The sequence below is a fragment of the Microcaecilia unicolor genome, chromosome 6 (genome assembly GCF_901765095.1).
Source record: "Microcaecilia unicolor chromosome 6, aMicUni1.1, whole genome shotgun sequence".
Taxonomy (NCBI): domain Eukaryota; kingdom Metazoa; phylum Chordata; class Amphibia; order Gymnophiona; family Siphonopidae; genus Microcaecilia; species Microcaecilia unicolor.
Window position 1 is genome coordinate 246,156,232 of NC_044036.1, and position 18,267 is coordinate 246,174,498.

Here is an 18,267-nt window from a genome sequence, read left to right on the forward strand (position 1 = left end):
AAAACCAAAAACAAAAGATCATAACATTTCCTTTATCAGATCCAAACCAACTGTCCAATAAAAAAGTCAGCCTTAGAAAGCTAGTAAAAAAAACTTGTTAATCCAGTAAAAGGGTTTTACCTTGCATTTAGTTAATCTTCATTTCTGTGTATTTAAAGGGGACCCAACATGCTACCACGCTACTTTAGTGCACAAAAAGAAACGGTTTCTCAGTTTTGTCAAGTAATGCATTTATTTCGATTTGGCAATCATGGACAAGTGTTCTGGTGATATACTTCGAATCCGTTCAACGGACCTTGTCTACATCCAAAATGCCTACCAGTACCAGCTCTAAAAATAATCACACCCTAAGTCATATCAACTCAGTTCATCCCAACCATTCAGCGACACCATGCCACAGATGCATGTTAAACATACAGGGGTTCTGCATCTTTGGATGTGTAAATGTTTTAGGGGAAGAATCAGGAGTGTGTATACATGATTCTACAATATTTTTAGGAGTGTCGATCCCAATCATTGGGACATATCCAAAAAACCTGTGTATCTACAATGAATATGCATGAGATAAATTTTAATGCACTACCTCCATTGTATTCAAATTGGTCTCATGCACATTCATTGTGGGTATTCTAAAAACCTCACTGGCTAAGCGTTTCCTGAGGACTGGGTTGAACACCCATTTAAAAAAGTATGCATCCATGTTGGTTTGTACAGAGATGGGGCGGAAAGGGCAGCAAGATCATGGGAAAAAAATGGTAAGTAAGGTATGTGACTGAGGTGTGGCCACTTCCACATGGTCTTCAGTGTCCTGCCCCAAGTTAACTCGTTCCAGCCAAGGATGTGTTCTGCATCTCTTCGCACAGTAACAATTTTTCACCTCATGGTCCCTGCTCATACAGAGCTGCATAACAAAGCCCAGCGCAGTAGCTCAGCAAAATGGCACCTTGAGGGAGTCTCTTTAGGGTACCCTCTTCGCCATCTTTCAGACTTTGCATGTTCACAATAAGGCATATTTTCAAAGCACTTAGCCTTCCAAAGTTCCATAGAAACCTATGGAACTTTGGAAGGCTAAGTGCTTTGAAAATATGCATGAATATGACCACTCTTTCCTCTGCACTTTCTTCCTTTTGATTTATACATTATTATTAGGATCCCTCTAACTATCCACAGAAAAGTGCTGGAGAGTGTCAAGATAAAAACATCCAAAACGTACCACAGAACTCACATAAGTAAACAATAAAACAAACATGAAGAAAGCATTTTAAAAATCATGCAATAGTTAAAAAAAACAAACTATTTTGTACATGGTAGCAGATGCTCGTTGCCTTGGATTTATTGGGCCTTGTGTCATAATGACAGGCGGCAGAGGCTTAATCTGCGATGCCAGGTTGAGGCCATTCTGGGCAAGTAAGGGTGGCATTTGTCAGATACTGTGCAAGAAGATTCTGAACTAGAACATCAAGAGCAACACTCAACTCCACCACCCCAATTACTGGAACTTAAAAACACACACAAAAAAAACCCAACAACAAATTTCCCCTTTACCATGAAAAACAAGTGATCCTAGGAAATCCCTGTCTATTACAGAGTTACAGCACCCACTGGTGTTACATTCCATTATACAGCCACTAGCCTTAGTTGCCCATCTGTAGAGAACCCAATGCTCTGAGCTAAACCCTGGAGGACCCCACTTCCTCCATCGTGATACAGGGTCAAAACACATACAGCTGCATGTGCAGGCCTGGGGAACCACAGCTAGGTGATCCCCAGGCTAGAAGGCACAAATTAAACCAACAAAAACATATCCTGAACCATAAGGGCCCAGCTAGAAGCAGAGTGTAAAGAGTCACTTTTGTTTTTAAAAAGGATGGCTTTAGCCTGCGGTACATTACTAAAAATAAAAGTACAAGAAAAAAGGTTATATTCTACTTGCAATAGAAAAATAAGGTAAAACTAACTAGCAAGGACAACATAACTAAATACCACAGCACTATACCACACATATATAAAAAGTACAAGTGCAATAGAGCTGTTGCAGGATCGCACTGGTGAATGTCCATATCAACTGTGCAAAGAAAGCCTACTTTGAAGGGGTTTCTGAAACACCCATATGCCCCCCATGGTAAACATGTTCCAAGAATGATATATCAGAAAGGTATTGTGGCAGTCTCCTTGGGACACAGAGTCTGAGCTCCTAAGAAGCTCCAGTCTTTTTGGTGCATGTGGAAGAGAAAGTCCCTGTCTTACTAGGGGCTAGATAAAGGTGGAATCCATCTGACTTGCTTCCTGGTTGCTTCGGGCACGTGCTTCAAATAACTGCTTGATGAGGGCAGATTTCTCCTGCTCCAGCTGCGTGATCCGATCACTCTTGTCCGTCACTTCCTGCAAGGATAGGAGTAAGCCCAGATCAGACAAGAGAGAAGAGTTATGAAAAGAGCAAAAGAATGGTACATAATACCACAGGTCATCTTTCAGTACAAGAGGACAAGCTGGTGATTACTGATGCATACATAGAGGTGACAAAATTTATGAGAAAGACCTGTTATTATATTAAAATAGCCCATCATTTTCAACATTCACAAAAGGTTACCTACCACCTTATATAAATTGTCAAAAATCAATTCACATTAAAAAAATATCCATCTAGTCCAACACCCTCATTCCAAAACCAGCAAGCCGTAGGTCCTTTTGAGGAAATGTACAAGTGGATTGTGTGGAGCTATTTATTGCACACTCCCTTCTGCTATCCAGCAGCGGTGATTTAAGGATGCAGTATCCTGGTGTGACACTTCAGTTAAAAATTACACAGCCTGCAACTCATCCATCGTCTATTAAAATCATCTCTAATCTCTTTTTGGAACTACTTATACTAGTGGTCTCCACCTGTCTGACAGACTAGTTATGCATAATATGAAGAGAATCTTTATTGGTTTTATACATACCTGCATGGCAGCAAAAGATACATGTGTTTGATTCTCCAGCTCCACCTTGAGGCTGTTTTCAATCTCAATCTCCCTTCACTCTTCTCTTATAAAGCTAGTTGGCTTTAGTTGGGAACTGAGCTGTCCCATATCCTTAATTTTCTGTTTGTCTATCAAACATTTAAATATTCAGAAGAATATTTCAAAGCCATTTTCTCAGGTCACCTGGCTATCTGAAGACTACCTTACTCCAACACAGATTAAAAGTATGTGTTGGATTCCTAATGTCTTGTTTTATCACAATTGACAGGCACTCTCAGTGTTTGTTTTTATTTCCTAAAAAAAACAAAACCCTACACTTATTTACCATCCACCCATAGAATGGTTCAGAGCTGTGTTTAAAAACAAAAACCCCATAAAAATGTGAAAAGTAGAAAGAGGAAGTGACGTCACGAGCTAGGATGGCTGCCTAGATCCAGAGCTCCGTCGCGTCCCTGCTTTTATTTACCTTAAAATAGCCCTTGAACAGATACCTGCAGCAGGGGAGCATTAGCTGGTCTCCTTGGGGATTTTTTTTTGAAGCTGTTCGGGGAAGATGTCAGCGGCCCGAAAGGAGAGCAAGCGGCAATCCAATTCAAAACTCACAAAATTATTTGAATATTTTGAGGAGCTTCAATATAAGGTAGACAACCAGGAAAATCAGGGGAGAAGGAACAACCTCCATTTCCGCGGTGTCCCAGAAGTTGGAGAAAACAAGGATGTTGTGGCAGTGGTTAAGCTGCTCTGTAGTAAGTTGCTTGACTCGGAGGACATTTTGGTGGAGCGAGCTCACAGAGCATTAGGTAAGAAGCTGGATAATAAGCCTAGAGACATTGTTGTTTGCTTTTCTTCCTATGCAATAAAAGAGCGTTTGATGCTGAGGGCTCATCAGGTCTCCCAGATTGACTATAATGGGGCTCAAGTGCGGGTGTTCTAAGATCTGTCTCAACTGACTCTGGCTAAGAGACACGCGATGAAACCTGCTTTGGACATCTTCTTAATAAATAAAATCCCATATAGATGGACCTTTCCCTTTGCACTCTGCTTTACAGTGGGAGGAAGGATGCACCGTCTCAGTCTTCTACCAGAAGTTTGGAAGGTTCTGCACGAGGAAGGCCTGACGGCGGCAGAACACCCACCGGTGGATATAGCTCCTGTGGCTCGGGCTAAACTCCAGCAGTGGAAGCGAGTTTCCAATAAATCTAAAAGCCCTTTGAAGGCTACTTGAGGAGACTTTCTGTTATGCTTTATATGCTGTTAAGAGGTTTATAGCTGAACTTTAAAGTTTAAATGCTGGGATATTTGAATCCTAGTCAGAGTTTGCCCTATAACTGTTCATAAGGGAATGGAGTGGGGGGGGGGGAGGATGAAGATAAGAATGGGATCGCATGCTGTAGCTCGGGAGTTAATGTCTTAGGGGAGTGCAGCTGAGCAAGTGGATCACTTTCTTTGGTTAGCCTAGTAAGGGAGCCTTGTTGGTTCCTGACTAGGGGCTCATGACTAGAGGGTGGGGAGGATGGGGTGTTGGGGTTATTGGGAGGGGAGTAATGGGACATGGTAACCGGGGAATATTGGTAAGGGGGCTTGGTTCAATAGAGGGTTTTTTTTTTTTAATATCTCTTTCTCTCTTACCTCACACTTTGGATAAATGCTCTTTCAAGTTTGGTGCCACGCCAGGTCCTATCCTCATGGGTTGTGTGATATAAATGAGTGTGGATCTTAAGTTTTTCACTTATAATGTTAAGGGTCTTAACTCTCCTCAAAAGCGTCACAAGCTATTTCAGGAATTGCTGTTACACACTCCTCACGCGGTATTTTTTACAGAAGACCCACTTCAGGAGGGATCACGAAAAATTTCTCACTCATCAGCAGTACCAAAATGTTTTCTGTGCTTCCAATGCCAGCGCCTCGAAGAAGAGGGGTGTTGCGATTTTGCTTCATTCGTCCCTGCAGGTGCAAAAAGTTAAGCGGGACCCAGGAGGTCGGTTTTTACTTTTGCAGGTATTTTTGAATAACTTTGCTTTTTATTTAGTTGCGGTTTATGCACCTAATGAAGCTCAGGAAGAATTTTTTCTTCGGCTTGGACATGTGGTACAAGTTGACCTGTTTGGAAAGTTGGTGGTAGGGGGTGACTAACGCTGTGTTAGATCCGATTATTGACAACACAGGAGTCGTCTCTAGCTGCAATGTTAAAAATTCCAAGGCTTTGAAGGCCTTAGCCCAAGATTTGTGATATGTGGTGTTTGCATCATCCGGGGGAGAGGGATTATTCCTTTTATTCGCATACCCATGATTCTTACTCTCACATCGACTATATTCTACTTGATATATCTCTGTCTCAGGGTGCAAGTACCTCTGGAATAGGATCTATTACTATCTCTGATCACTCCCCAACTTAGTTACACCTTTCCTCGTTTTGTGAGGCAGACAAGGATATTAGGTGGACCCTTAATGTTTCCTTGTTTCGAGATGAGAAGTTATTAGCTGCATATTGTACTCACTTGAAGGAATACCTTGAAATTAACTTGGATTCCGGTCCTGCCATGGGTATTGTTTGGGACGTTTTGAAGGCTGTAACGAGGGGGTTTTTCTTGAAGCATGCTAGTTTTAGGGCTAAAGCAAGGAAACAAGAGATCGCTGACTGTATGTCGCAGCTATCTTTTTTGGAGGAAAAAGGCACAAGTCTGTGCAATCTGTCTCTATTTTGAGGGAAATTCAGGCTCTTCGACTTAAATTGGACTATCTATTCTGAACAATTACAGTTTGTCAGAGGTCAGCAACAGTTGCACCACTATTTTACTCAGAACAAACCTGTTCGTTCTTTAGATCTTAGATTGAAACAGTGGCAGTTTGACCGGACAATTTTGCATATCAGAGATGGTAAGAATAAAGTCCTGACTCAATCTTCGTTGATTCGTCAACGTTTTCAGGCCTTTTAAGAATCCCTATATTCGGCTTATTCCCATATTCATCAGGACGCAATCGAGGCTTTTCTTTCTTCACAGTCTCTTCCCTCTTTGTCTGATGTGCAGCGTGAGGTCCTTGATAGTGTTGTTAAGGTGGAGAAAATTGTTTCAGTAATTAAGGATTTGCCGATAAGAAAGGCCCCTGGTCTGGATGGGCTGCCGAATGATTTTTATAAGGTGTTCCGGGGTGAATTGGCCCCTCTTTTAGCGGAGATTTGTAATGGGGTTCAGGAGGGAGACGCGCTGCCTCCTTCTATGATGGAAGCCTGGATAGCTGTGATTCCAAAGCCGAGTAAAGGTGGAATGTCATTCTTATCATCCTATCTCCATTCGTAACACTGATGTTAAAATTATAGCCAAAGTTTTAGCAAATCGTTTAGCTACAGTCCTTCCAGATTTGGTTCATCCTGATCAAGTTGGATTTGTACCTCATAGGCAGGCTAAAGACAATGTGCGCCGCATGGTTAACGTGTTGCATGTAGCTAATAAGTCTAAGACTCCCCTATGTATTTTGGGTCTGGATGCCAAAAAGACTTCTGATCGCGTTCATTGGCCCTTTATGATCAGCGTTATGGGGCGGTTGGGCATACAGCAAGGCTTTCGAAGTTGGATTCAAACTCTTTATCAGTCCCCTAAAGCTTGTGTGCGCATAAATGGAGGTAATTCTCGCTTGTTTACCTTAGCCAGGGGGACGAGACAGGGCTGCCCCCTCTCGCCTATGCTTTTCGCGTTGGTCATGGAACCTCTTGCTACTGCTATCTGGGCTAATCCTAATATCACGGGGCTTCAGGTTGCAGGTCAGGAATACAAGATGGCACTTTTTGCCGATGATATAATGCTTTCCTTGACTAAACCCCTTATTTCTTTGCCTAATCTGATTCAGCTTTTAGAGTCCTATTCTTCTGTCTATGGATTTAAGCTTAACATGTCTAAATCTGAGGCCATGGCAGTGGGAATTTCTGGCTCTGTTTTGGCCTCCTTACAGGAAGCCTTTCCTTTTTGTTGGGTGAAGTGTGGTATTAAGTATCTAGGGGGTATGCTTACTAGTAAATTCTCAGATTTATTTGCCCTTAATTATACTCCTCTTTTAAAGGATCTCTATAACGACCTAGAGGCCTGGGGATCGATTGAATTATCATGGTTTGGAAGGATTTCTACGGTAAAAATGAATGTGTTACCCCGATTGATGTATCTATTCCAGGTTCTTCCATTGACTGTCTCGGTCTTTTCTATTAAATATTCAGACTCACCTCCTTCGCTTTATTTGGTCAAACAAAAAGACCATGTCTCCCTCGAGTTTTGATGTATAAGGACCAAAAGAAGGGAGGGCTGGGTGTTCCAAACGTATACTGGTATTATAAAGCTGCTCAGGCGCTTGTCGCTATTGAATGGTATCATGCTAGCCCTCATAAGAGGTGGATCAGTTTGGAACAGGATTCGGTTGGAGCCTGTTTGTTGCGTCATTTGATTTGGCTTCTGCGTAAATACCGAAAAATGGGTAAAGGGGTATGTCTACTACTAACTACTAATAGCATTTATATAGTGCTACCAGACGCACGCAGTGCTGAACATTTGACATAGAGAGACAGTCCCTGCTCAAAGAGCTTACAATCTAGGTAAAACAGACAGACAAGACATTTACGGGCAAGGGAATTACAGGGTAAAGAGGAATAGGGGAGGAGGAGGGCAAAAGAGTAGCAGCTAGGAGCCAAAGGCAGCAGTGAAAAGGTGAGCCTTCAGCTTAGATTTAAAAAACAGGTAGAGATGGAGCTAGACGTATGGGCTCAGGAAGACGGTTCAAGGCATAAGGTGCAGCAAGATAGAAGGAACAAAGTCTGGAGTTAGCGGTGGAGGAGAAGGGGGACGACAAGAGAGACTTGCTCCGAGAGCGGAGTTCACAGGGAGGAATGTAGGGAGAGATGAGAGAGGAGAGGTAATGAGGGGTCATAGAGTGGATGCATTTAAAGGTCAGTAAGAGAAGTTTGAACTGTATACGGAAGCAGACAGGAAGCCAGTGAAGAGAAGTGGGCTAGTGTGGGCATAGCGATTCTGGCGGAAAATAAGACGAGCTGCAGAATTCTGGACAGATTGGAGAGGAGGAAGATGATTGAGCGGAAGACCAGTGAGAAGTAAATTGCAATAGTCCAAGCGAGAAGTAACAAGGGTCTGAATAAGGGTTTTGGTGGCGTGGTCAGAAAGGAAGGGGCGAATTTTGCTAATGTTGAAGATAAAGACGCGACAGGGTTTGGCGATTTGTTGAATATGAGCAGAGGAGAGAGAAGAGTCGAAGATGACTCCAAGGTTATGAGCCGAGGAGACAGGGAGGATATGAGAGCCATTAACAGAGATAGAGAATGGGGGAAGAGGGGAGGAGGGTTTAGGGGGAAAAATGAGAAATTCAGTTTTAGCCATGTTAAATTTGAGATGGCGTTGAGACATCCAGGCAGCAATGTCAGACAAGCAGGCAGAGATTTTGTCTTGGATTAAGGTTGAGATTTCAGGGGTGGAGATGTAGATCTGAGAGTCATCAGTGTAAAGATGGTAATGAAAACCATGGGATGAGATCAGGGCACCAAGGGAAGAAGTATAGATGGAGAAAAGAAGTGGTCCAAGGACAGAACCCTGAGGCACACCTACTGAAAGCGGGAGGGAAGTTGAGGAGGATCCACCAGAGTGAACACTGACAGTATGGAGTGAGAGGTAGGAAGAGAACCAGGAAAGAACAGGGCCCTGGAATCCAAGCGAGGGCAGCATATCAAGGAGTAATGTGTGGTCAACAGTGTCGAAAGCAGCAGAAAGGTCAAGAAGGATGAGGATGGAATAGAGACCTCTGGATTTAGCCAGAAGCAGATTAGAGACTTTAGTAAGTGCAGTTTCAGTAGAGTGAAGAGGGCGAAATCCGGATTGAAGTGGGTCAAGAATAGGTTGAGAAACGAGAAAGTCAAGACAACGGTGGTGAACGGCGCGTTCAAGTAATATGGAGAGGAAAGGGAGAAGGGAGATGGGGTGATAGTTGGAGGGACAGGTAGCGTCAAGTGAGGGTTTTTTTTAAGGAGTGGAGTGACAATAGCATGTTTGAAGGTCATAGGAACAGTTGCAATGGAGAGTGAAAGATTAAGGATGTGACAGATGACAGGGATGATAGTAGGAGAGATAGTGTTAAGTAGGTAAGTGGGGATGGGATCAGAGAAACAGGTAGTACATTTAGAGGAAGAAAGAAGAAAGGCAGTTTCTTCAGTAGAAACTTCTGAGAAGGAGAAGAAAGAAGGAGAGGAAGGAGAATAGGGGGTATGGATTAAGGAAGAAAGAGGTGGGGAGGGTTTGGATGAAAATTCAAGGTTAATTTTACAGATTTTATCAAGGAAATAATCAGCTAGAGTCTGCGGAGAGAGAGAAGGAGAACTAGGAGACGGAGGTACTTTGAGAAGAGAGTTCAGTGTGGTGAAAAGAAGTCGAGGGTTAGAACCGAGGGAATTAGTCAAATGGGTGAAGTAATCCTGTTTGGCAAGTGAAAGGGCAGATTGGAAGGAGTGCAGCATGAATTTGAAATGGGTGAAGTCGGCAAGGGTATGGGATTTATGCCAAGAACGTTCTGATCGGGCGCAGGAGCGAAAGTAACGGATTCTAGAGGTTAGCCAAGGCTGGGGTTTGCTACGTCTAGTAGGACGGGGCATGAGAGGGGCAAGAGTGTCCAGAGCAGAGGAGAGAATAGTATCGTAGGAAGAAGTAGCTTCATTCACAGACTTAGATAAGGTGGTGGTAGAGAGAAGGTTAGAGACAAGAGGATAGAGTAGAGGGGTCAATAGCTTGAAGGTTCCTAGAGGTGGGGGATGAGATTGGGTGGGACTGGGTAGGAGGGTGCTTAAAACTGAAGGTTAGATAGGGGGAGATAAGAGGAATAGAAGTTGGAGGGAAAGCAGTTAGAGGAGAGGATAAGGTCGAGACAGTGACCATTTTTATGAGTGGCTGCCGAGGAGCACAGCTGAAGATTGAATGAGGATGTTAGGGCAAGATATTGGGAGGCATAGGAGTCGGATGGATCATCAGCGTGGATGTTGAAGTCCCCAAGGATAATGGAGGGGGATGAGGGATTAAGAAAGGAGAGCCAGGCATCAAAGTCAGTGAGAAAGGATGGAATAGAATTATCGGGGGGGGGGGGGGGGGGGCGATAAATGACTGCTAGACAGAGAGGCAAGGGAAGTGAAGAGGCGGATAGAGTGGACTTCAAAGGACGAAGAACAGTAAGACTGGGGTGGGAGGAGGTTGGAATTTGCAAAAGGAAGAGAGCAGAAATCCAATGCCACCGCTGCGGCCGGCAAGGCGAGGGCTGCGAGAGAAAAGATAACCACCATGGCAAAGGGCCGCGACTGAAGTAGAGTCATCAGGGGAGAGCCAAGTTTCAGTTAAGGCAAGTAGATGGAGGGAGCGAGAAATGAAAAGGTCATGAATGTAGGGAAGTTTATTGCAGATGAAGCGGGCATTCCATAGGGCGCAAGAGAAGGGTAAGGAGGAAGGTGGAAGGAGAGGAATAGAGATGAGATTGGAGACATCGCGATGTGGTCTGCATAAGTAGGGAGAGGGCAGAAGAGGAGGGCCAGGATTGGGATTAATGTCACCGGCAGAGAGTAAGAGAAGGCGTAGAAGCGAGTGGAGGAGAGTAGGAGAGGTGTGTCCCTCAATTTCGACATCTTTCCATTACTGGGATAGCTTGCTCGTTAAGCAAGATTTGATATTGTCTAAGCTGATGCCTATAACTAATAATGCACTCTTCCCCCCAGGTCTTGTATTGGGGATCTTTTCAGCTTGGGCTGTAGCTGGTTTAGAATCATGGGGTCAATTTTTTGATGAGGGTACTTTCATTACGTTTCAAAGCTTGACTGAAAATTACGCTATTTCACCTAGGGACCTTTTTGCTTACTTGCAGGTGAAGCATTTTCTTTCTGGTCGACAGATAAAGGCAAAAGTTTTGCGAGAAGATTCTTTTTTGGCAGACTTGTGCGAAGTTTCTAAAGGGACAAAGGGCTTGATCACCTGCTTGTATTCCTTTCAACATCGGCGGGTTCGGTCCTCTGGTGATTATCGGGAGCGCTGGCATCAGGAACTAGGAGTGACATTAACAGATGATGATTGGAATTCTATGGAATGTGTTTTGTCTAAGATTTCTATTTTTGTTCCTTTTAAAGAAAATGCACTAAAAGTTTTTTTAACAGATGGTACCTGACGCCTGTTCGCCTCCATCATGTGTTTCATCAGGTGTCTTCACTGTGCTGAAGAGGTTGTGGGCAAGAAGGCACCATGGGGCATCTTTGGTGGACATGTGTTAAAGTTCGTGCCTTCTGGAAATCTGTGCAGTAGACTCCAGAGGTGGCTCTCTAAGCCACTAAAGTGGTCTCCTGAGTTTTTTCTTTTTCCAAAGAGACCCCCTGGTCTGACAACTTCTCAATCTTTGTTTGTAAGATACGCTATGTTAGCTGCTAGAGTTACCTTGGAGGTCCTTGCAGGTTCCTTCTATTATTAAATGGCTTAACAAGCTTTGGTATGTGTGTGTTATGGAGAGATTGTGGGCTCAACGTAATAAGACGTTAGCTAAATGGGAGACTATTTGGCACCCTTTCCTAGATAACTGTTCTTCTAGATGATAATTATCTGTTAACAAGTGTTGGTGGTATGGGGGGGGGGGGGGACTGTTTTTATTTTTCTCTTTTTCGGGGTGGGTTGGGTGGATGGGATTCTAGGGTTCTGGGGGTGTGGAAAATTCATTAAAAATTTGAGGTACATTGTGTTATCACATTTATGGAGAATATCCATTAGTTGGGCGTTTTGAGAATTAGCCTTGCTTATTTAGAGTGTTGTCTAGCTTTATTTGTGCTGGCTATGTTTGTAAAATGTGTGTTTCTCCAATTTATTAATAAAGACTTCTTTAAATTAAAAAAAATGTGACAAGTAAATCATCATAACTGACAGATGCAAATATAAAAACAAACATTCATATAATTGAAAACCTCAACAGAAACACACTAAATACATAAAATTAAGGGCCCTGCTTACTAAGGTGCGCCAGTGTGTTTAGCACGTGCTAAAAATTAGGGCACGCTAACCATGTTAGCGCCATAGGAATATTATGGGCATCTACACAGTTGGCGCATGCTAAAAATGCTACTGTGCCTCTAGTGCGGCTTAGTAAACAGGGCCTAAATACTAACGTGTAAGAGCCAGAAATCTAGCATTAAAAACTAGTATAAATTAATAGGAATGTGCACAAGGAAAAATCTTTTCAGATTCTCCCCCTCCCCCCAATCTTTTGATTTGTTTTCAGACATTTGATTTAATAATTTAATGCACATTAGAACATGTGCAAATCAACTGTGTGTTAATTTGCATTTGAGTTCGCACACAGACAGTTTAAAGGTAACAGCAATATACATTCCTAAAAGAGAAACCGAAATCACATACAACTTACTAATAGAGAAATCTATAAAAAAAAATAAACCCCAAAACAGGAACATGAAGGACAGACTCAAATGATATTAACAAGCCAGTCTTCACAATGTTTTTTTGGCAGGATTAGAGAACTCCATAAGCATTTTTGGCTGAAACTCAAAACTTGCTCCCTCCCCAGGCCTATGGGTGGGATAGGGGAAAGGGAGAGGTGTTTTTTTTTGTTTTTTTTTTTTAATGAGATAGAGACAGCGAGAAAGAGACAGAGAGAGACAGCGAGAAAGAGACAGAGACAGAGAAACAGCGAATGATACATACCTGTAGCAGGTGTTCTCCGAGGACAGCAGGCTGATTGTTCTCACGACTGGGTTGACGTCCACGGCAGCCCCCACCAACCGGAACAAAACTTTGCGGGCGGTCCCGCACGCAGGCCACGCCCACCGCGCATGTGCGGCCGTCTTCCCGCCTGTGCGCGACCATTCCCGCTCAGTTGAATGACAAGCAAAAATGATCAAAACGCAACTCCAAAGGGGAGGAGGGAGGGTAGGTGAGAACAATCAGCCTGCTGTCCTCGGAGAACACCTGCTACAGGTATGTATCATTCGCTTTCTCCGAGGACAAGCAGGCTGCTTGTTCTCACGACTGGGGTATCCCTAGCTCTCAGGCTCACTCAAAACAAGAACCCAGGTCAATTGAACCTCGCAACGGCGAGGGTATAACAGAAATTGACCTACGAAGAACAACTAACTGAGAGTGCAGCCTGACCAGAATAAATTCGGGTCCTGGAGGGTGGAGTTGGATTTAAACCCCAAACAGATTCTGCAGCACCGACTGCCCGAACCAACTGTCGCGTCGGGTATCCTGCTGGAAGCAGTAATGTGATGTGAATGTGTGGACAGATGACCACGTCACAGCCTTGCAAATCTCTTCAATAGTGGCTGACTTCAAGTGGGCCACCGACGCTGCCATGACTCTGACACTATGAGCCGTGACATGACCCTCAAGAGTCAGCCCAGCCTGGGCGTAAGTGAAGGAAATGCAATCTGCTAGCCAATTGGAGATGGTGCGTTTCCCAACAGCGACCCCTTTCCTATTGGGGTCGAAAGAAAAACAATTGGGCGGACTGTCTGTGGGGCTGTGTCCGCTCCAAATAGAAGGCCAACGCTCACTTGCAGTCCAATGTGTGCAACTGACGTTCAGCAGGGCGGGTATGCGGTCTGGGAAAGAATGTTGGCAAGACAATTGACTGGTTAAGATGGAACTCCGACACCACCTTTGGCAGGAACTTAGGGTGAGTACGGAGCACTACTCTGTTATGATGAAATTTTGTATATGGAGCATGAGCTACCAGGGCTTGAAGCTCACTGACCCTACGAGCTAAAGTAACTGCCACCAAGAAAATGACCTTCCAGGTCAAGTACTTCAGATGGCAGGTATTCAGTGGCTCAAAAGGAGGCTTCATCAGCTGGGTGAGGACAACGTTGAGATCCCATGACACTGCTGGAGGCTTGACAGGGGGCCTTGACAAAAGCAAGCCTCTCATGAATCGAACGACTAAAGGCTCTCCAGAGATGGCTTTACCCTCTACACGAAGATGGTAAGCACTAATCGCACTAAGGTGATTCCTTACTGAGTGGGTCTTGAGACCAGACTCTGATAAGTGCAGAAGGTATTCAAGCAGGTTCTGTGCAGGACAAGAACGAGGTTCTAGGGCCTTGCTCTCACACCAAACGACAAACCTCCTCCACTTGAAAAAGTAACTCTTTTTAGTGGAATCCTTCCTAGAGGCCAGCAAGACACGGGAGACACCCTCAGACAGACCCAACGAAGCAAAGTCTACGCCCTCAACATCCAGGCCGTGAGAGCCAGAGACTGAAGGTTGGGGTGCAGAAGCGCTCTGTCGTTCTGCGAAATGAGAGTCGGAAAACACTCCAATCTCCACGGTTCTTCGGACGACAACTCCAGAAGAAGAGGGAACCAGATCTGGCGGGGCCAAAAGGGCGCTATCAGAATCATGGTGCCGTGGTCTTGCTTGAGCTTCAGCAAGGTCTTCCCCACCAAAGGTATGGGAGGATAAGCATACAGGAGGCCGGTCCCCCAATGGAGGAGAAAGGCATCCGACGCTAGCCTGCCGTGTGCCTGTTGTCTGGAACAGAACAGAGGCAGCTTGTGGTTGGTCTGAGAGGCAAAAAAGTCCACCGAGGGGGTGCCCCACTCTCGGAAGATCTTGCGTACCACTCTGGAATGGAGCGACCACTCGTGCGGTTGCATGACTCTGCTCAGTCTGTCGGCTAGACTGTTGTTTACGCCTGCCAGGTATGTGGCTTGGAGGAGCATGCCGAACTGGCAGGCCCAACGCCACATCCCGACGGCTTCCTGACACAGGGGGCGAGATCCGGTGCCCCCCTGCTTGTTGATGTAATACATTGCAACCTGATTGTCTGTACGAATTTGGATAATTTGACAGGACAGCCAATCTCTGAAAGCCTTCAGTGCGTTCCAGACCGCTCGGAGCTCCAGGAGGTTGATCTGAAGATCCTTTTCCTGGAGGGACCACAGACCCTGGGTGTGGAGCCCATCGACATGAGCTCCCCACCCCAGGCGAGATGCATCCGTCGTTAGCACTTTCGTGGGCTGAGGAATTTGGAATGGGCGTCCCAGGGTCAAATTGGTCCGAATGGTCCACCAGTGCAGTGAAGTGCGGCAACTGATGGAGAGGCGGATGACATCTTCTAGATTCCCGGTGGCCTGGCACCACTGGGAAGCTAGGGTCCATTGAGCAGATCTCATGTGAAGACGAGCCATGGGAGTCACATGAACTGTGGAGGCCATATGACCCAGAAGTCTCAACATCTGCCGAGCTGTGATCTGCTGAGACGCTCTGGTCTGGGAAGCCAGGGACAGGAGGTTGTTGGCCCTCGCTTCGGGAAGGAAGGCCTGAGCCGTCTGAGTATCCAGCAGAGCTCCTATGAATTCCAGAGATTGGGCTGGCTGGAGATGGGACTTTGGGTAATTTATCACAAACCCCAGCAGCTCCAGGAGGTGAATAGTGCACTGCATGGACCGGAGAGCTCCTGCCTCCGAGGTATTCTTGACCAGCCAATCGTCGAGATATGGGAACACGTGCACTCCCAGCTTGCGTAGATACGCCGCGACCACCACGAGGCACTTCGTGAACACCCATGGGGCAGAGGCGAGCCCAAAGGGCAGCACACAATACTGAAAATGCCGTGTGCCCAGGCGGAATCTGAGATACTGTCTGTGAGCTGGCAGTATCGGGATGTGAGTGTATGCGTCCTTTAAATCCAGGGAACATAGCCAATCGTGCTTCTGAATCATTGGCAGAAGGGTGCCCAAGGAAAGCATCCTGAACTTTTCTTTGACCAGATATTTGTTCAGGCCTCTCAGGTCTAGGATGGGGCACATCCCCCCCTGTTTTCTTTTCCACAAGGAAGTACCTGGAATAGAATCCCTGCCCTTCCTGCCCGGGTGGTACAGGCTCGACCGCATTGGCGCTGAGAAGGGCGGATAGTTCCTCTGCAAGTACCTACTTGTGATGGGAGCTGAAGGATTGAGCTCCCGGAGGACAATTTGGTGGAGTGGAGGCCAAATTCAGGGCGTATCCGCACCGCACTATTTGGAGAACCCACTGGTCGGAGGTTATAAGAAGCCACCTTTGGTGAAAAAATTTTAACCTCCCCCCGACTGGCAGATCGTCCGGTACAGACACTTTGATGGCGGCTATGTTCCCGTGGATCCAGTCAAAAGCCCGTCCCCGGCTTTTGCTGTGGAGGCGCAGGGGGCTGCTTAGGCGCACGCTGTTGACGGGAATGAGCGCGCTGGGACTGTCCCTGTGCCTGATGAGGCCTTCGGGCCGGCTGGGTGTACCTACGCTTGTTGTAGGCATAGGGCGCAGCCTGCCTGGCCCGGGAAAAACGTCCACCTGCTGAGGTGGATGCTGAAGGCGCCCGGTGGGAGAGCTTGTCGAGGGCGGTTTCCCGCTGATGTAGTTGGTCCACCAACTGCTCGACCTTCTCACCAAAAATATTATCCCCCCGGCAAGGGATGTTGGCCAGTCTCTGCTGGGTGCGGTTGTCCAGGTCAGAGGCACGCAGCCATGAGAGTCTGCGCATCACTATACCTTGGGCCGCAGCACGAGATGCCACATCACAGGTGTCATATATACCCCTGGACAGGAACTTTCTGCACGCCTTCAGCTGCCTGACCACCTCCTGAAAAGGCCTGGACTGCTCCGGGGGGAGCTTGTCGACCAGGTCCGCCAGTTGCTTCACATTATTCCGCATGTGGATGCTCGTGTAGAGCTGGTAAGACTGGATGCGGGTCACGAGCATGGAAGATTGGTAGGCCTTCCTCCCAAACGAGTGCAGAGTGCGAGACTCCCGCCCCGGGGGCGCCGAAGCGGTATCCCTCGAACTCCGTGCCCTCTTGAGAGCAGAGTCCACGACCGCCGAGTCATGAGGCAATTGGGGCCGCATTAGCTCTGGGTCAGAGTGGATCCTGTATTGGGACTCCGCTTTCTTGGGGATGGTGGAATTAGATAATGGTCTCAACCAGTTCCGAAGCAGTGTCTCTTTGAGGACATTATGCAACGGCACCGTGGAGGACTCTCTAGGTGGTGATGGATAGTCGAGGACCTCGAGCATCTCAGCCCTCGGCTCATCCACAGAGACCACGGGAAAGGGAATGCAAATAGACATATCCCTGACGAAGGAGGCAAAAGAGAGGCTCTCAGGTGGTGAGAGCTTTCTCTCTGGTGAAGGAGTGGGGTCGGAGGGAAGGCCCACAGACTCCTCTGAGGAGAAATATCTGGGGTCCTCCTCCTCCCCCCACGAGGCCTCTTCCTCGGTGTCGGACATGAGCTCCTGCAACTCAGTCCTCAACTGGGCCCGGCTCGACGTCGAGGCACCAAGGCCTCGGTGGCGTCGTCGAGCGGTGAAGTCCTGTGCCAGCGGGGATGAAGCTCCCTCCATCAACGTCGACGGGGACACCACCTGCGTGGCGGTCGAGACCGGCGCCACAAGCGGCGTCGAAGGCCTCGGCACCGGGCTAGAGCACGCCGGCGCCTCCATCAACGGCGCCGAGGGCGCAAGCACCCCCGGCGCCGGCACAGTCTGGCGCATCAGCCCTTCCAGGATCCCCGGAAGGATGGCTCGGAGGCACTCGTCCAGGCCCGCTGTCGGGAAAGACGAGGGGGCCGGTAGAGGTGTCAGTGCCGGAAGCTGCTCAGGTCCAGGAGACTGCACCAAAGTGCTGGCACCCTGACGTGCTGATACCTCTACTACAGAGGGTGACCTCTCCTCTCAACGCTGCCGCTTTCTCGGCGTCGACTCATCCCTGGCGCCGGGAGCCAGATGCGTCGTGGGCGACCGATGACGGTGCTTCTTCGCCTTTTTACGGTGCCCGTCATCGGCGCTCGGTGGGACAGAAGAGGAGGAAGTGGATCCCCCTCGGCCTCGAGGAATCGGGTCCGACAGGGTTCGGTCCCGAGGGCCCTGAGTAGAGGGAGTGACCGGGGCCGATTGCCCACGCAGCCTCTCACCCCTGCCGTCTCTGGAGGACCGGCGGGCCGACGGGACCTGTGCTCCTGGGGTCGGTGCCGATTTCGTGGACATCGATACCGGTACCGAAGATCCGGCCGTCGATACCGATGCCGTCGAAGTCGATGTCGAGGGGCCGGCGCAAGTTCCAAAAAGACGGTCCCGAAGAACTTGCCTCGCTACCTGTGTCCGTTTCCGGAGACCGAGACACAAGGTGCACGTCTTGGTATCGTGCTCCAGCCCGAGGCACTGGAGGCACCAAGCGTGGGTGTCGGTCTGCGAGATATGCCGGCTGCACCGACCACACTTTTTAAATCCACTCGGGACCTTCGAGGACATCGACAA

The 18,267-nt window shown here is 47.2% G+C and overlaps 1 protein-coding gene across 1 annotated transcript in view; it reads right to left on the minus strand.

Moving 5' to 3' along the window:
- Positions 1-222: 222 nt before the first annotated feature.
- Positions 223-18,267, minus strand: part of SAPCD2 (suppressor APC domain containing 2) — a 105,501-nt gene continuing 87,456 nt past the window's right edge. The window contains 1 exon segment of the mRNA XM_030206817.1: positions 223-2,382. Within this exon segment, the coding sequence (XP_030062677.1) occupies positions 2,254-2,382 (129 nt within the window). The 3' untranslated portion in view covers positions 223-2,253.